This window comes from Anas acuta, chromosome 7, assembly GCF_963932015.1.
Source record: "Anas acuta chromosome 7, bAnaAcu1.1, whole genome shotgun sequence".
Taxonomy (NCBI): domain Eukaryota; kingdom Metazoa; phylum Chordata; class Aves; order Anseriformes; family Anatidae; genus Anas; species Anas acuta.
The window spans coordinates 18,050,820-18,064,849 of NC_088985.1; the positions used below are offsets into that span (position 1 = coordinate 18,050,820).

Below are 14,030 nucleotides of genomic sequence, written 5' to 3' on the forward strand. Positions count from 1 at the left end.
CAACCTACCCGCAGCACTGGCTGATGGTCTGACTGGTGATGCCCCACACCGAGGGTTGATGGCTGTGCTCTTGGATGTGGCTCATTTCCAGGCTCTGCTCCTGCTTTTGCATGTGCTTCTCATTCCAAAGCAGGTGCTGTGTATAACCTCTCAAGCAGCAGTTTGGCTGGGCTCCTGGGATGCCCTGGGTTGGGACAGTGCCCAGCTCTGACTCAGTGGTTTCTCTGATGCTTGGCAGTGCAACGTTCCCTCCCCAGCCCTCAGCTTGCAGTGGTGCTGTAGCAAAAAATGTTTTGGACAAGATTCCTGTTTGCTGTCTAGGATGGGTGAGAACAGCCCATAGACCTAAGCTGCTGCTGTATTTCCTGGAATTTCTTGCTGTTTCCTGGGATACCCACACCTGGCTGTAGTCAGGGGTGAGCTTGGTGAGCTGTTGCTCTGGCTTTGTAGCAGCCCTAGGTGGCTTCATGCCTCAGAGCCAAGGGCATGGACAGGGGAGATTAGAGCAAGGTGAGCTACAAACAAACGGGGAGGAGGGAAAAAGCAGGAGTTGTAGATAGGTGGCAGAAACAGTGGCTACATGGCACCTTTCTGCCTCTGAGTTGGAATTTCAAGATTGGTAGTTTTTTGGAGAAAAATATATATTGGTGCAAGTTCTGCAGCACGGCTGCTGGTTGCCCTGTGGTGGCTTTGTCATCATCTACCAGCGGGTGAGCATGGAGAAGGGGCAGGGTGTTTTGCTCAGTTCCTTCTTCTTTCTGGGGAGGAAAAGGGAGACTATTAATTCAGCCTACATGAGGGTCTGCCTGTTTAGATCAGGCTGAATATAGAAAATGATTTGGGAGGTTTGTGGCTTGGTGAGCTTAAAGAGAAGAAGAAACAATGGCACTATGGCCTGATGGGGCCAGAGACCTAGACCTTGTTTTGCTTTCAAGAGCAGGGAGATGTTTGTGGCCCAAGGAGCCTGTGCAGGGTTACAAAAACCTGAGTGTTTTCCAGTTTCCTGAGAATGATGCTGTCTTGCTGTTTACACATTCAGAAAGAAGTTCTAGCCAGAAAAAAATGAGAATATAGCTCCAGATGCAACATTAACACGCTGCCTCCTACTAGCTATATCCTGAAATCCTTAAGCTTTTCATGACTACGCTCATTTCCAAACATACAGCAGAGTTAGGAGGCGTGTCTAGCCAGAGAGTTGAAATATATATGCTTATTAAAAGATGGTTCAAAAACCTGGTGAGAAAGCTACTTTTAGTGAAGTAAAGCACAAACCCATGCAAGGATCTCATGACTAGGAAGTGGTCATTCAAAAAGCACCCTAAAAGGAAGTGTCTTCTCCAGGGAGAGCTGTATTTGGGGTTTGAAACGGCCAGGAGGTGTTCTTGGAGTTGTAGGGTGGTTCTCTGAAACTATTTGTATAGCTCCATAAAGTTTTTCCAGTTTTGCTTTATTCCTATCCTCTAACTCTTCTGTGTTCCTGCTGAAAGCACAGCTTTCTCTCTTTGGTTTTCTCCATGTTATTCTTCTTGGTATTCAGTGTTGAATATTGAAGGAAACTGTGACACAGCCTGGAGCTGTTTTTTAAGTCCAAATATTAATAATAAGCAGCCTGTCACACACGTGTGGTCAAAACCCATATCAGGGGGAAAAGACGGGGGTGCGCTCTGCCCCTCAGGCAGCGCTGGTGCCTCTCTCTGGGCAAGATGTGCAACCCCAGGTTACATGTGTGCCAGGTCAGGTAACTTAGCATTAAAACCATGGTTTGTGATGCACCAAGCAGGCAACGAGCCCCTCCTTTTTTCATCCTCAAGGAGAAGTAGGATATGACTCAACACTTTCCCCAAGGCTGCTGAGGCCTCACCCAGGAGCTGCAACCCCAGCTGAGGCCCGTACAGCACCAAACTCTCTTCTGCCCCTGCTTCTGTCTCTTAGCAAGGCATGGGGAGCCCGAGCACCAGCTGGAGTGCCAGCTGCCTCCCCATGCCCACAAAACCCCACGAGGGCCCGGTGTGGCTGTGCAGACAGGGAGGCAGGGGGAGCGAGCCAGCTGGCTTTTCAGGTTGCCCCAGCCCCATGGGCTGGTGGAGAACATGGGGCCCTGTGAGCAGAGCTGGCCCAGCGCCGGAGACACCCTGGGGATGCAGGCAGGCACGTTTTCCAGGGATCAGCACCAGGCTGGTGTGAGGGAAAGCCTCTTCAGCCCCTGCATGTCCGTGTGGGGGTGGGTCCTCATGTGCCCTCCATCAGCATCCCTGTGGGACAGCCTGTCCCCGGCCTGCAGCCGGCCACGTCAGCTCCATGGCTGGTTTTTCCAGCCTGGGAAGGTGGCGGCTCCAAAGTAGGTCAACAAAATTTGGCTAATCAAGGGGAGCCGTCTCCCTCTGCAGGTGAGTGTGAAGTCACCCTGGCCGTGGGAGGATCGCGGCAAGGACGGCTCCTTGAAGGCTCCGGGATTTTGACTCATTCCATCATTAAATGGCAGTGAGCAAAGAGCATCGGGTGAAGAAGCTTCCTTGCACCTCTGTGCCAGCAGATCTTTCTGGCTGGTGCAGGAGCCTGGGCATGGCTCAGCCCCAGCCACTTGCCCACCATGGGCTGGCTCTGCCCATGGACCTCTCCCCAGGGGTCCCCATACCCTTTTTTGATCCTCTTGAGGATGCAGGCAATGCCTTCCTTGGATGCTTCTCCTTGTTCTTTCCAACCTCATCCTTTCTAAGCCCTTCATCCATTCCCACTCATCTTCCTCTCAATAGCCTCTTCAAACCAATTGCTGGGTTTGGCTGGGCTAAACTAAATTTCTGAAAAGCCTCTTATGTACGGCTGCTCAGTCACAGGCACAAGCATTGCTAAGGCTGTGGTTTTAACTCTTAAGCTATCTGGGTATTTAGTCTCAGAGTAATAAAGGAAAGCAATTAAGGACTTTATTGCTCCTAGGCCATTAGCAAAAGCTTGTTCTCATGCTCCCCACCTTCTGTCTGAGCCTGCTAACCCCCAGCAAGGCCCTTCTACCCACTGTTATTAAAGACCATGTGGGATGCAGCTGGGGCTGATTCCTTCTGGGCTTTTTGCAGGTAGCCTTGGTGCTAGCAGTAGCAGTTATGCCTGTATTGTATTCCTCCTAAGGAGAACTTTTGAATTATAATTTAACATAAGGCCTTTGTATCAGTGTTATGATAGTGCTGCCATTGGCTAACCTAATCCCTGTCCTAATTAATAAGTGCTCCTGTAAGGCAAGCTCTTCTGAAATGGGTTCTGATGTAAAACTTGCTGATTTCAGTATGAAGCTTTACAGCAAAGAGATTTCTTCTCTTATTGGTAGTTCTGGAAGACTAGAATGAGCCTGCTTGATTGTGAAGACGTAAGCGTGTTCAAAGTGGGACATAGAACCAGTTAACAACAGTTTAAAGGAAACAAGATGATTTTTTGTATTTATCAAATCTGAGAGAATGAAGAGGTTTGGAGGACAGTGGGTAACCAGAATGTTTGTGGGCATGGGCAGCCCTGTATATTTGATGTCTGTTGTTAGGAAAGCGAATCAAGAATTGAAAAACAATAGCTAAACTGTTCTTGGAAGCACCCTAGGTTAACCTGCATATCTTGGGAAAGCAAAACAAAATAAAACACACATTATATGTTCTGTAAGTAGTAAACAGTATTATAATTCAAATTACATGAGTTCAACAGAGGCTTCAGCTGGAGTTAAGCTTCAGTGCCCTTTGTGCTAAGCCTTGGGTGAGGTGGACTCTCAGTAATGGTGGATTTGGGACTCTAGTCAGTGAAGCTTCTTAATGACTATGCACTGAACCCACCAATCACATGTGGGGTTTTCTATTAAGGCCAGTCTTTTTAAAATCTAAACTAATAGCAAAGAAGTGTTGAGTAGTCAATTTTCATTAAAAACAAAGTGACGAGAAGCTGAGTGCCTCAGTGAAAATAGAAGATGGGCCAGCCATTTTTATTGCTAAAAAGAAATTGCTTTGCTTTTTTCTTTCTTGCTTTTGCCCCCTGGATTGGCAGAGTGAGGGATGGTACTGAAGATCTGTGTGTTGGCAGGAGATGCGTTAACAAAGCTGAGTAACCACAGATAGTAAAATAATTAGCAGAGTCAGGATCAGGGCTAGGGGAGTACTTCTTTCTCATTCAGCCTTAATTCCTCTGATTTAAATTGGTAACATTTTAGTCCCATTTCTGTTGCCAGCATTTTGCTTTCTAAAACTTGCTGAACCTTCGTTTTGTGCTCTTTGCTTTGTCTGAGACTCTGTAGTCTTGATGGACTTCAGCTGGAGAAGTCATTTTATCTGTGTCTGGTGTCAGTGTAACTTCTGCTAACTGTGAGCCCAGACCCCTTATGTGAGCAGAAGAACAGTGAGGTGAAAAGGGGCTGATGCTGAGCCATCAGCAAGGTCTGGCTGTGTGAATACCAGGGGATACTCTGGCTCTGCAAAACAGGAGGTTTTGTGTTTAGGGTCTGAGAATGAAAGGTGAAAAGCTTTTATGTACCATGACCAATGTAGATGACCACTCATGATGGCAATTTGGTTAATGAGTCTCTTGTTACTGTGCTGTGGTTTGTTTTACTCTCATTCAAAGCACTGAGCGTGTTCTGGCTGGGGAAAAAAAAAAAAAAAGTCTGAATGTTGTATACAAAGCCTCTCTCTAATGAGTAGTTCAGAAAATACAAATAGGTGCATATGTGCATTCCTGTAGATGTTCTTAACTCAGCCTGGGTTTTGAGATTTCTCTGATGAAGAAGTAGCTGATTGGGTTGTTTAAAGGACACCTTCAATCTTGATCAGAAGTCCTTCAATAGGATTTTTGGTTCAAGAAGCTGGCCCATTTGTTAGGTAGTCAGGTGTACCTGGTCTCCTTCAGCCTCTGTGAATTTCCAGCTGTGAAAACAGACAGTGGCAAATTAAACTGACAAACTGGTCAGGTTCACCAGACTCTGAATATGCATTCTGCTGCTGTTTTCAGGCTGGAGTTTGAAAACATAGCAGCTCTATGCAAAACCTCAGCCACTCGTTCTGTTCACTCACCTTAATCATTGCTTACAAATACACCAAGCTTACATACAGGCTTCAAAGAACAGAAGGCTGTGTAAATGGCGCACACTACTACACTGCCACTGAGAGAGCTCCATAGAGGTGATTTTTGTCATCAGTGTTTCACATGGGATTTGCAGCTCTTGGTTTAGAGTAAAGAAGCTGCTCTGACAGCATTCATCCCGAGAGCAATTGCTGATTGTGACATCTTTAGATTCACCTGATGATTCACCTGATTTAGATTCTCCTGATGTCACCATCACTTTTGTGTAACCCTTAGGACATTTGCTATCCCTTATATTATTATCTCTTTGGAGTATTTTGCAGTGGTAAGAGCAACTAGGTCAAAAGTAACTTGCAGTACTAGTAAGGATTCCAGATGGTGCCTTCTGAGAAGGCTCCTCCTTACATTCAGTGAATCTGCTTTGGTTTTGTCCTGTTTGGGAAGCAGTCTTGAATGGCAGTGAGTTCCACAGAAGCAGTCTTTTGGAGGACAAATGCATCAAAGAGGAAATACTTTGCTAGCTTTCTGTAAAACTGTTCAGCTTTCAGATCTCCAACTTTCTTGATTATCATACACAACCTTCAGAAGGTCTGTACGAAATGCTGTGCAGGGAGGCTCTGATACAGATATGGGGGCTTCTTCTCGTGGCTGTGTCTTTCTGGGGCAAAGAGACCTTGTGGCTGAGTCGTGTCTTTTAGTGACTGCCAGCCAACACTGTCTAGGGAGCTGCAAGGCAGGACTATTTCCTCTGGCACTGCGCAGAAGTAAAAAACTTTGAACTGTTTGTATTGGCCTGAGACTGGGGAAGCAGAAGGAAGAGAGGGATGGCCTGCTTGCAAGGAGCAGGGGATCCTCTGTCCTCCTTGGGCCTGAACCCCCTGTTTCTCCCAGAGGAAAAAGGCTCAGGGAGGAGCACAGCCGGTCTCCTCCCTGCCTTTGCTTCCAAGAAGTGAAGAGCTCCACGCACTGGGTGATGCCTTCCTGCACATTCACAGGCTTCTGCTCCCCTCTAATGGCCAAGGAGGTGAGAGGCCCTTGCTGGAGACCGTGCTCTCAGGGCTCTGGTGCCAGAGGGTGCCTGTGTCACCCAGCTCTGCTGGGCATCTCTGAATCCTCCGAGTCAGCGATTCCTGCTGCCTACACCAGTGGATGAAGCCCTCTGACTCTGATATTTACTGGGTAGCCCTTCTCTCGGGTGGGAAACAAGTCATGTCCAGCACCTGCATCTCACCCAAACAGCCACAAGACATCTCCTGCAGACTGGTGCTTATGAGGCCTCGATGTACCTGGTAATGTGTGTTTGTATGCTCAGAGCTTTGGTGTTAAGAGAGCTCCTCTGTTTATTGTGTTGTATGATCTGCTCTTGCCTTTTTTTTAAATAAAATAAAAATAATAAAAAAGCTGTTCATTGCTGCCTACATTTTGTTTTGAATATCATTTTGAAATGCCAAAAATGTAAGTAAGATCTCATTTTACATCAGCATTTAAGGATTATGTGGGCATAAGCTTTGCATTAGCTGAATGCTAGCATAGTACTCAGGGTAATTCTTCTAGCATCTTCTGACAAACTCTTTGTTGCAACGTGTTTTAAATGCATTTTTAAAAAAGATTCGTTTTCAAAGTTAGGGAGTCTGCCAGGAGCAGCCATTTGTTTCCTTATCCTCACCATTCCACCCACTTCAACTGTATAGGTGTAACAAAGTCATGGTTTGCCTGCCGTGCTCTCTCTCTTGGTGTAAAAAGGCATTTTGATAATTTTTGATCACAAAGGTTGTTCTTTGCTTTCATAGTGTGATGGAGAAGCTGCCCTGGGATAGCTCACAGTAGTACAAGGCAGTTAGCTCTCTTGGGTCAAGACTGTGTCCAGCTAATGATCAATAATACCCTGCCACTCTTATGCAAGTGATTTTATCTGTGATGTTAATGATAAGAGAAGTCCTTGGCAGAAAGCAGGTGAGATGATTGTCTGGAGATCTGCATTGGCTAACTGAAATAGCACTACTCTGTAGTAAGTTAATAAACACCCCAAGATTTCACATCCAGACCATTACACAAAAGATTCAACGGGGATGGGTCTGGGGTTGTTTCCTCTTTGGCTCAAAGGTGACCTGCTATCAAAGCGTGCCACTGCATCACCCACGCACCCATTAGGGACAGCTCAGGTCGCCCCTGCCCGAGGGGAAGGATGGCAGTACCTGCCCACGGCCAGTTTCTTGGAGTGGCCGATGTGGAGCGGAGTCTAACAGGAGTTTAACAGGTGGAGTGGCTCGGGCATAGGCAGCTGTTTCTCCACATCCTTCCATGCCACATGCAAGCAAAAGCTTTTCCTGTGTAAAGTGTAGCATCATCTTTTTCAACAAACAAACAAAAATTAGTAGCTTTTGACCATGGCAGCTAAAGATTGGAGTGCAGGAGAACTCAGCAAAGTATTATTACACAATTCTTGTAAAGAGAGACATGACTGTGAGGGCTATGTTCCTGGAAAGATGATGCCCGAATTGCAAGCTCAGGTACAGCTGGCTCAGCAAGCCCTCTCACTGTGCAGATGCAGCCCAATTTTATACATACTGAGCAAATGATCGGTCTTGGCAAGGCTTCAGAAGATGTTTCAGTTTTCAGACAATGGCCTAGGAAACCACTAGGGCTTCGAGTGCCCAGCACAGAGATAACTGGGTGCAGGTTCCCCGCAGGCTGCATGTCTGTGTGTGATTTGGGTGCCAGTGCCACCGGAGGAGCCCGCACCATGGCGGGGAGTTACGTACCCGCTGGCTGCATCGGTGCCTTGGTTTTGGGTGCGGTGCCATCTGTGGGGCAGCCAAACCGCCCCAGCTCTGGGGGCTGTGTAGGGGTTTCCTGAGGGAAATGGTGGGAGATGGAGGACCGCCGGGTGCCCGAGGGGGCCGGCTCCAGCTCCGCCTCGGTCCCCGACGGCACCCAGCCGGGCGGAGCCGGGGCCGCCCCGGGGCGGTGCCGGTGCCCGGGGGGGGACGCGGGGCTTGGCACGGCTCGGCACGGCTCGGAACAGCACGGCACGGCTCGGAACAGGCGGCATGGCGCTGGGCTTCAACCTGTCGGCGCTGCCGCCGCTGCGGGAGTACGAGGTGGAGCGGAGCTTCGACGAGCGGGAGGCGCTGGGCTGGATGCGGGACAACTGGTGGGTGAGCGCCCGGCGGCGGGGCTCGTCCTGCTGGGAGAGCCGCTCGGCTCCCTGCCTGCCCTCAATGTGCCATTGTTCCCCCCGCGGCAAAGGAGACGGCAGCGAGCAGCCTCCTCGCCATCACCGCGGGGCTCTTGTTTGAGCTGTTTCTTCGCTGGTTGCTTTGGGGATTTCTTGCTCTACCCCTTCGTGCCCATCCGCACAGAAGCGAGCTGAGTAATAGAGGACCACACCAGGTTTAGCTGTATCTCCTCCTTAAGCTTTCTCCACCTTTTGAAGTGCCAGGGGCAGATCTTGTTTACTTTTCTTGTTGCTCACCGTCAGGGTTTGCAGTTTTATTTCCCTCGTAACACCTTTAACAAATACACCTCCGCAGCCTGTCCCTTTCCTTGCAGAGGAACCCCCAGCAAGCCACCTCGCTTCTCACAATGCCTTGCTTGTTTGCTGGGCTTGCTTCGTAGCCCATCCACGTGATGCTCTTGACTTGCTGCTGTTTTTCTGTTCCTAGAGCTCAGGGTTGACTCTCTTACCCTAAGTAAATGTATTTGGGCTTTCCATTTAGGCCAGATGTTCTCAGCACTTGCATTTAATCACTGATGGCTATATTGATCGCTCTCCTGCTTCCAGCAGTGCTAGGCACCTGTGCAGTTCTGTATTTTGGGGTGCACAGCCTGTTAGGTGCTTGAGCACCAGGAGAAAGGGCAATTTTCCCTTTCTCAGCCTTCCCTCCAGCTGGAGGAAGCCTTTCTCTCTGCATTTTTTCCCCTTTACATGTGATACTTCTGATTGTGTTAGGCTGAAAACCTCTGTGGATGAAATCTGAAAGGAATAGAGCCTGGCCCCAGCTGAAACATCGTCATACCCTTGGCTTCAGGGGCAAAAAGCAAAATTTGGGTGCAGGAGCAGCGATTGTAATGGGACAGAGGGACGTGGTGGCTCAGAGGTGGGGCTGCAGTGGAACAGTCTGGGATCTGCAGCTTTAACAGCCCGTGGGCTGGAGGAGGGAGGATGGAGGACGGGTCAGAGGGCTGCTCAGGCAGAGCTTTGTGCCTCTGCGTGGGGCTCGCAGCTGCTGGCACAGCAGGGAGGCCTGGAGGAGGGCAGGCTCGCCCCAAAGGGATCTCACTGGTGGCCAGCCTGGGCTTCCAGAGGGCAGCAGGCTCGCTCCCTGTGCAGCTTCACCCCACTGGCGAGCAGCTCACGGGCCGGGAAGGGGAAGGGGCAAGGTACAAAGGTGGGAGTGCAGTGACCCAGTCTGGCACTAGCTGCTTGTTTAGGAGCTGCCTAACTGCTGGAGAGCAGGGCTAAGAAACCAGCTCTCACCTGACCTAGTGTCCTTCATGTCACTGCCCCGAGTGCCCCTTATGGCCAGAGTATGTCATGGGGTGAGGGCAGCTAGAGGGCTTCAAGAGCCCGCTTGGATGTTTGCACAGCGCTCCTGTGGCTCTTAAGCGTGGGGTACCTGGTGCAGCTGTGGGTTGGGCAGGAGACCCGGATGGTGCTGGGAACCCAATATCCCTTCCTCTTTGCAACCTGTTTTGATGGCACGTGCCCCTGAGAAAGCCACATGGTGCTTGAGAAGATGGGCTGGTCTGTAGCGAACACAGGCTGTCAGGGGCCAAACCCAGGCACTTACCAGCCACAAGCTGTTATGAGGAGGGCTGGGGACCTCACAGCAGGCTGCTGGCTGGATTTCCCACACTGTCACGTAGAGAATGGCACAGTAATGGGTTTGCTGGCTGGAGCTGGGCTCCTGAGTCCATGGGGTTGTGATTTCTTAGGATAAATATTCATCAGAGCGGGTGCCCTTCTCCGAGGAGGAAAGGACTGGAAGTGCAGAACAGCTCCCTGGAGCCCCTTTACCCACATTAATGAGATGTGGTTGCCCAAACTGACTTAAGGTTGCTCTGTAGCTTACTCAAGTTGTGGCTTGTGTTCCAGGAATGTCTGAGCCCAAATTAGCTGGTGCTCTGCTCCTTCCCCTAGTGTACCAGCAGGAAGATTAGCTCCTGCAGCCACGCCTCACTTCCTTGGTAAGCGTAAGTTTTGAAGGAGGCTTGACCACTTCCCTGGAGTATGTGGAAACCTTCCTTGCCCTTTTGCTTTTCTCAGTGGCAGTGTGGGCAGAGCTTGTTCCAGTGCTCAGGGTCATCCACTCATTGAACTTGTGCCGCTCTGTCAGACACACTGCCATGAACTCTTGTCGCTGGGCTCTGGGCTGCCAAACCTGCACCAGCCAAGGTCTCATCCGTGTACCTGCTCCTCTGGGACTCTGCTGCTCGCCCTGTGTGCGATAGTCAGGCTGTCAGGGCCAGGCTGCAGCTGTGGGTCTGTCCCTCTGCTTCCTTCTCTTCCCAGTGTCATTTGCCCCACGGCACAATGCAGCACTGCTGCAGCTGGGGGGCACAGCCTGCAGCTCAGCATGTGCCCCACGATGGGCCTCTGGCATGACCCAAGGTGTGTAAAGGAACAAAACGCATCCACCTGTCAGCTTGGGGTCCTGCCCGCAGCTTGCCACATCCTTGTCCTGCTGCGTCCCACAGGGGCCTCCTGGCTGTGGCAGCTCCCTTTCTCCTCTCTCATCCCCAGGGTTTAACTTGCTCCCTGGCAGGAGATGTTTTATTTCTTGGGGAGAGCTCTGCCGGGGCTGTCAAAGTCATGCTGCAAACGAGACACCAGTCTGGCTCTTTCTTTCCCTGATTTCTCCCTCTGCTTTCCTTGCAGGCAGAAGTCCTTCTTCTTCTCTGCAGCTTATGTGATGCTGATCTTTGGAACCCAGCACTTCATGAAGGAGCGGAGGGGCTACAAGCTGCGCGCACCACTGACCCTGTGGTCCCTCGGGCTGGCCTTGTTCAGGTAAGAGCCTGGCACTACCTGCCAAGTTCTAGCTCTGATTTCTTTAAAAAAATAAATAAATAAAATTAAATTCCCCCATGCAAGAGAGGAACATCCATCTAAAATAGTTTTTTGGTGCTGGCTCGCTGCAGTGACAGTGAGAATGCTGCAGCCCATGCTCTGTAATTAAGCAGGTGGACTCCACGTCTCCAACATTGCCCTCATCTCCACACCTCTTCAGGCTGGGTGGAGAGAACAAAACAAGATGAATACCTTGCTGCACATGAACTCCAGAGCAGGCTCTCTGCCCATGTGTGCTAGTCGGCTGCGGTCAAGTCTAAGGGTCACTGGTTGCCCTCGTGGCAGTGGTCTGTAAAATCACAACTTGTGTGGACAGAGGGGTCAGGAAATGACCCCTCGTGGCCTGTTTCGAGATGAGCTTACGCAAATGAAATGTGCAGGCTGATAGCAAAGAAAAGGTGTTTTGTTTTTTTTTCCTTGTAATCTGCTAAATTATAGGAACTGCCCACTAATGGAGGCTGTAAATGGTAAAAGCATACCTGGATTCAAAAGAGAACTAAATAAGTATCTCTTGACAGATTCTTGTTCTTTTTCTTGTGAAATGTGAAGACCTCATCTAAGGCCTGGGGACCATGAACCGCAGGCTGGTAGAAAATGTGAGAGGAAATGGGGACAGAAAGGATGACTTTGCCCTGTTTGTGTTCTCCCTGGGCATGCACCGTTGGCCTCTGTTAAGAGACAGGATACCAGCACAGCTGCCCCCCTGTTAGACCAAACGCGGCAGTTCTCACCCTTGCATGCCTTCTCAAGCAGTGGAAGCAAAGGATGTATGAGAGGGAGTGCTCTTTGCTGCTCAGCCCTCCTGCTGCTGCTGTGGGATGCAACAGTTTGTTCAGACATCCCTGAGGCTGCCCTGAGCCAGATGGAGTTAGCCAAACGTTCCTGGGTGCAGAGCTGCACAAGGGTCCTGTGGTGAGTTGGGCACAGCCTTCAGATCTCTGTTTTTCTTGCAGTGCCATAGGCTCCCATCGGACCTGGAAGCACATGGCCTCCATCGCGTCTTCCATGGGATTCAAGCAGTCGGTGTGTGATCAGTCCTTCTACGTCCACCACATCTCTAAGTTTTGGGCCTACTTATTTGCACTGAGCAAAGTCCTGGAACTGGGTGAGTCTGAAACCTCCCCCTGTGCAATGTGCTCAGAGCTCCTTCGCTTTTATAGGTAGTTATTTTTTTTCACAGGTGTCTGTCCAAACACTACTCAGAGAAGGGGGCTGTCTAACCTTGCACACTGCTCATTTTCTTGCTTCCTGTTGCTCAACCCTGTACATCGTCATGTCATCCCTCTGCAGGGATGCAGCCCGGGGTTATTGCCCTGGTTTCAGCCCCCCAGGCCAACAGGCGATTCTGCAGTGGGAAGCCTGCGGCCAGGGGGCAGCGGCAGGCAGGGCAGTGCTGGGGGCACCTGAGCAGCCCGTGGGGATTTCTCACATCGGCCCTGCAGGAGCTTTCTTTGCTGGAGCAGGAATTGCTGGAAAGTCTGTGGCAATGTTTTGGTTGGCAGGTGCCAAGTCTGTTAGAAGGAAAAGCACTTGCAGCACTGCACAGAAGGGTTGAATGTGTCGGTGGAAAGTTTCTTCCCTACAAACCATGGGTGCTTACATGGGCTTTATTGGTACAGACACATCCAATGTGAAGCTAGGTTTTGGTGGGCTCAAACCAGGGGATGTCTTTAGCATTGCAGCTCACTCATTCTGCTTCACCTGAAAACGTGCACACCTGCTGTGATTTACCTGACTAACGATGCACCTCTCCTCTGTCCCAAGGCGACACCGTGTTCATCGTTCTCCGGAAGCAGAAGCTCATCTTCCTCCACTGGTACCACCACATCGCCACTCTCATCTATGCCTGGTACGCCTACAAGGAGATGGTGCCTGGCGGCGGCTGGTTCACCGTCATGAACTTCAGCGTGCACACGTTCATGTACTCCTACTACTCCGTGCGAGCTGCGGGCTTTCGGGTGCCCCGCTACATCGCCATGACCATCACCGTTTCACAGATCCTGCAGATGCTGATAGCCTTAATAGTGAATGTCTTGCTTGTCTTTTGGATGGAGGATAAGGTCTGCCCTGTCACCTGGTCAAACATTTCCATTTCATTCCTGATGTACTTCAGTTACTTGGTGCTCTTCTGCAACTTCTTCTTCAAGGCTTACCTGACGGGCACCCAGAAATCAAAGGGGGAATAAAACTGGGGAGGGAGGAATTGGCTGGGGTGGAGGGAGGGAGAGGGAAGGAGGAACTTTTAATTCCTGGCTGGAGCTCAGGCACCTGATGGGGCTGGGGTGATGAGGGTCGCTGTGGATGAAAGCCTTCAGATTAACTTGAGCAGTGACCTCTGGCCTGTCCTTGCAGCAGTGACTTCCCAGAGGGGGATGTGGGTTGTCAGGCTGGCAGTGCCAGGACAGGGGTGTAGTCGGGGGCTGGAGACCCTCTTGCCCATAGCTCACTGTGCCCTGGGCAGGCAGCAGAGCCTGAGTGGCCGCTCTTCACCCCAGCTGCTCACAGAGCACAGAAATTGTCACTGAAAAGCAACACCAACCTCTGAGCTGAGCCCTGGTAATGCCTGGTTTAATGCCTTATGTGATCTGCTGTAAATGCTAAACGCACCGACACAGGTCGAAACACCACCTCCTGTCCGGCTGCACCCAGAAGCACATCAACGTTAGCGGCTGCCACCCCGAGGGTCACCGAGCGGTGTGACCTGGCTGGCTGCTGCCGGGGAGCTGAGCGGAGCCAGCCCTGGCTGGCCCGCGGAGCGAGGCACTGCCCCGGTCACCCCGAGGGACAGCCCCGGGCTGGGAGGCAGCAGGGTCCGAAAACTCAGGGTGCATTGGGAACTGCTGCTGTAACGTGTAAAAATGACTAATAAATGCTGTTGTGTATGGGTTGATTATCTGATACCTTTTTCATG

General features: G+C 50.6%; 1 protein-coding gene across 1 annotated transcript; it reads left to right on the forward strand.

Moving 5' to 3' along the window:
- The first annotated feature begins 8,027 nt into the window (after window positions 1-8,027).
- Window positions 8,028-14,009, forward strand: ELOVL3 (ELOVL fatty acid elongase 3). Its single transcript, XM_068689617.1, has 4 exons — window positions 8,028-8,200; window positions 10,928-11,059; window positions 12,073-12,224; window positions 12,884-14,009. The coding sequence occupies exons 1-4, from the start codon at window positions 8,097-8,099 to the stop codon at window positions 13,303-13,305; spliced, it is 810 nt and encodes a 269-aa protein (XP_068545718.1). The 5' UTR covers window positions 8,028-8,096; the 3' UTR covers window positions 13,306-14,009.
- The last annotated feature ends 21 nt before the right edge of the window (window positions 14,010-14,030 follow it).